This window comes from Centruroides sculpturatus, unplaced genomic scaffold (assembly GCF_000671375.1).
Source record: "Centruroides sculpturatus isolate CEXI.00-Female unplaced genomic scaffold, Cexi_2.0 scaffold1419, whole genome shotgun sequence".
NCBI classification, from domain to species: domain Eukaryota; kingdom Metazoa; phylum Arthropoda; class Arachnida; order Scorpiones; family Buthidae; genus Centruroides; species Centruroides sculpturatus.
This window is the reverse complement of record NW_019385703.1, coordinates 86,149-90,266: the sequence shown is the minus strand read 5'-3', so window position 1 is coordinate 90,266 and position 4,118 is coordinate 86,149. Positions and strand designations below refer to the sequence as shown.

Genomic DNA, 4,118 nt, shown 5'->3' with positions numbered 1-4,118 from the left:
TGTGTGTGTGTGTACCTGTCAAGTTTGTAAACAATATAAAGTTAGCTGATGAGGGGCAGAACGAGCCCAAAACATGTAATATAATATGCGTATCAGCTAAATAAAGATGAAAAAATGCCAAGTGTTTAAATTTGTCACACTTAATAGTGTTTGAGCAACATTGAAATGAATAACAAAAACAAGTTTTCACCTTAAAAATTCTAAAATAAATTTTAATATTTTATTTAATTATTTAAACAATTTCTCTCCTTTTATATAAAAAACGTAATTATTAACAATCTTTTACAAGAAATCTGAAAAGTCACCATACACACTAAATCAGATTGAAATGGAATAAACCATAAATCTGAGTTTTTTTATTATTAGCATTTTGATAGAACCCTGCCCACTAGTTTGAATTGAACTGGAAATATCATTCCCTGTTGGACAGAATGAAGTGGCTTACCACAAATTAACCATATTTTCACTGATTCTGAAGCTGTGTACAGGTGTTCTGCAAGCATCAATCACTTCAAACAAGTACTCTACTTGTTTGCTCTGTTTCTGTTTGCAATTACATTTTTTGTCATTCAAAATAAAAGATAACAAAAAGTTAATTTAATTCAGTAGTACTCAATTATTTACATTTCAGACAAATATTTGGCTGTTATTTTCTAACTGACATGAATTGTGAACCCCACTTTTGATCTAGCATGAAGATAAAATTTATTTGTGTTTGTAGGGTTTCAATTCCAATCAAATTTAATGCAGAAACCTTAAGAGACTATAATATCAAAATAAACTTCCAAATTACAAAAAATAATTTGACTGGACTTCAGAAAACTTACCTTATTATACCTATCTTGAGGTACTAGCTGCAAAATGATTGGTTCCATTGTTGTGACATTTCCAAATCGAACTTCTGGTATGTAAAGAGCACATACAACATGGGCCCAACCTAAAAGATTTAAAATAAAATTATTCCATTATTATAGTTTAACACATTTAAAAAAGATCCTGCTAATAACAGAATTTAAATTATAAGAAGAATAAGCAGTTGGCTATATAGTTGAATTAGTAAAGGTAGGTCTATTCTAAGGAGCCAGGTTCAACCTAAAAATCAGAATATAGAAATTTTCATAGGTAGTTTGAGTATATGTTGATCTCCAACCTTTACCACCTGACCACCTCCATTATGGAAAACATACTTTAATTCTAATATGCATTTTTAAAACTATTTTTATATATCCAACGTAGAGCTCAGCCTTAAGACTGATTCTCATTTATGATGGCTTGCTTCCACAACAACTTATTGATGCAGAAGCCATAGTGTTATTCTCATATTGTAGCATGTTGCTGAATGACATATACAATATATGTTGAATTTGAATTGGCATCAAATTTGGTATTAGATGATGCTAATATAAATGATGCTTTTGCATTGTTCAATACTCAATTTTTCCACTTGCAATAAAAGTTGAGCTTGATCCAATTTGTAAACATACCCCTTTTCCCCTATAGTCTGATGTCACAATGGGTACTACATCAGGACTTTGCAACTTAACATTGCAGACTCCGTTGTATTGAAAATCAGTCTTTATATTCACAGTCCAAAACATTAGAAATCATTGTGAGCAAATCACTTAATGCATTAAGTATCAGTAACAGACATTTGGCTACAATGATCTATCTTCATGTCATTTCAAATGAGCTTTTCTAGTAACAAATCTTCAATTTAAAAGTCTCTTTTAACATGTAAAATGCTTCAAAGATCATATTATGATGCAGTAGTAAAATAAAAAGCCATCATATACATAAAAGAGCACAGAAATAGAGCTGTCAAACCTTACACATTCTGATGTTCTTTTACTGCTTTCCTAACTCTTTACTCAGCTAAACTTAGTAAAACTGACTATTAAACAATTTTTCCTTTGATAAAATCTTAATATTTTATTTCAAATTCATGATATGCCTTAAAATGGAAAAAATACAGTAATTAAAAAATAACATTTGTTTTTTCTAGAAGTCAAGAACCTTCAGTTCATTAGCTAATTAGAATTAAAAAAGCTTTAAAAATATCAGTCTTTCAAAAGTATTTAATAAAAATTCTTGACTTTTAGAAAAATATATATTTATTTTTAATAAAAGTTGAATATTCCACTGAATGAAAAACTTTCCTAGATTTTTTGTTTAAAATTAAATATTGTCTTTTTAATAAAATAAAATGGAGAAGACACTGAGATTGGCGTTACATGTATGTTTTCTTATCACAAGCACTTTCAACGAACTTATAGTCATTGTCATCAAGCGAATACAGAGATTTACCGAAAAATTAAATGGAAATAATCTGATGTAGAATAGAATGCATAAAATTTAGGTTGAAACTTTTGTCAAAGCCGTTAAGAACAGGAAACAAATATTCAAATATAATTTAGAAACCAAACGAGCAGTTAGCTCTGTGAAGTGCAAGTTGGCGCATGTGCAGAACCAGGCTCACACTATATGCATACTGGAGAATGCTAATACTTGCTTAAATGCTTGTATAGCATGACCTATACAAGCACTGGGCAGATCGAGCGTTGGGGTGTTGCACGTGCCCAAGGTAGTAGTAAGGAGAGATTCCCATATGAAAACGATTTTTTGATCCTTACAGCTCTTGAGCATAACCGCTTAGGACAATAGCGGGTTGTAACTCTGTTCAAGTACCTTTCTTGCGAGCTCAGTGGTGTGCTTGTATAGCATGACCTATACAAGCACTGGGCAGATCGAGCGTTGGGGTGTTGCACGTGCCCAAGGTGGTAGTAAGGAGAGATTCCCATATGAAAACGATTTTTTGATCCTTACAGCTCTTGAGCATAACCGCTTAGGACAATAGCGGGTTGTAACTCTGTTCAAGTACCTTTCTTGCGAGCTCAGTGGTGTGCCTACCCCTCACATCATCTTGGTGCTCTTCAAGGCGGCTGGCAAGCATTCTAGTAGTGGCCCGATATATCTTGTGTTTACTCCCGTTGCAAGATTTTCCAAAGGTACAGCATAGACCCCTGACTTCTCAAGAGTGGAAAATTTGTCTCTATCATTACAAATAAGTTTGTGTAGGTTTGGAAGTGGGGTTAGTGGTAGTACAAGATTGTGCTGCTTAAAGATTCTGCAGATGCATATAGAGAGGGGTCCAAGGTATGGCAACGATGTTTGTACGATCAAAAACTCCCTCTTGCTAATTTTGTCTTTTTATCTTGTAGCTTTAAAAAGCCAAAATTTAATAATTAAATTGCATTTTAATTCAGTTTAATATTTAATTTTGAACTATTCAAAATTAAATCTAAGACAAAAAAATCACCAAAGAGTTTTTTCTATAAATAACTAGCTTACCCCATCGCGCATTGCTGCGATCTCAGAAGAAATGGAATTCAAGCAAACTCGTTATGATAAAATTAAATTTACATTTCATCATTTTTATTGAAACTTATTATTATTATTCATTTTCATCGGGAAAACATTTCAAAGTGTCGTTTCAATTTTATTTATTTATTGGAGTGCTTTGTGGATACCAGCCAGTTAGGAGTTGCTGGATACGGTGGATGGACTGCGGGCTAAGGCCACACCACTTTAGGCAGGAGAGGATGGTGGAGTGTGGGACCGAGCCAAAGGCATTGGCAAGGTCTAACCACGCTATGTGGCACTCCTTGTTTCTACGCCGGGCATCCTGGATGATGGATTGGAGCACAAATGTGTGCTCAGAACAGCCCTCAAATCGCATAAAGCCTTTCTGCGCGGTGGAAATGGTGTTATTCTCTTCACACCAGCGCAGGAGGCGATTAGCGATGCAGGCGGCGTAAATCTTGCCAAGGGTGTTTGCTAAGGCGATAGGACGCCAGTTGCAGATGTCGTCGTGACTGCCCTTCTTGTGGAGGAGGATTGTGGTCGAGGTTCTCCATGCCGATGGGATGGCTCCAATGCGGTGGACAGCGTTAAACAGCGATGCAAGGATGTGGCCCTGAGGGTCGAGACGTCTCCAGGTGTAGTAGCGGATGCCATCAGGGCCCGGCGCTGTGTTGTGGCATTTGGCGAGTCTGGTTGAAACCTCGACAGGGGTGAAAGTGCAGTTGAGGGGGTCGTCGCTCGTTGGTTGGAGGGGTGGT

General features: G+C 35.6%; 1 protein-coding gene across 7 annotated transcripts in view; it reads right to left on the bottom strand.

Moving 5' to 3' along the window:
- The window catches only part of LOC111641354 (protein AF-10-like), a 91,138-nt gene that overhangs the window by 42,164 nt on the left and 44,856 nt on the right, over nucleotides 1-4,118 (bottom strand). For all 7 annotated transcript variants that reach the window (XM_023387489.1, XM_023387490.1, XM_023387494.1 and 4 more), the window contains one exon: nucleotides 828-937. In XM_023387489.1, the coding sequence (XP_023243257.1) occupies nucleotides 828-937 (110 nt within the window). The remainder of the gene's footprint in view (nucleotides 1-827; nucleotides 938-4,118) is intronic.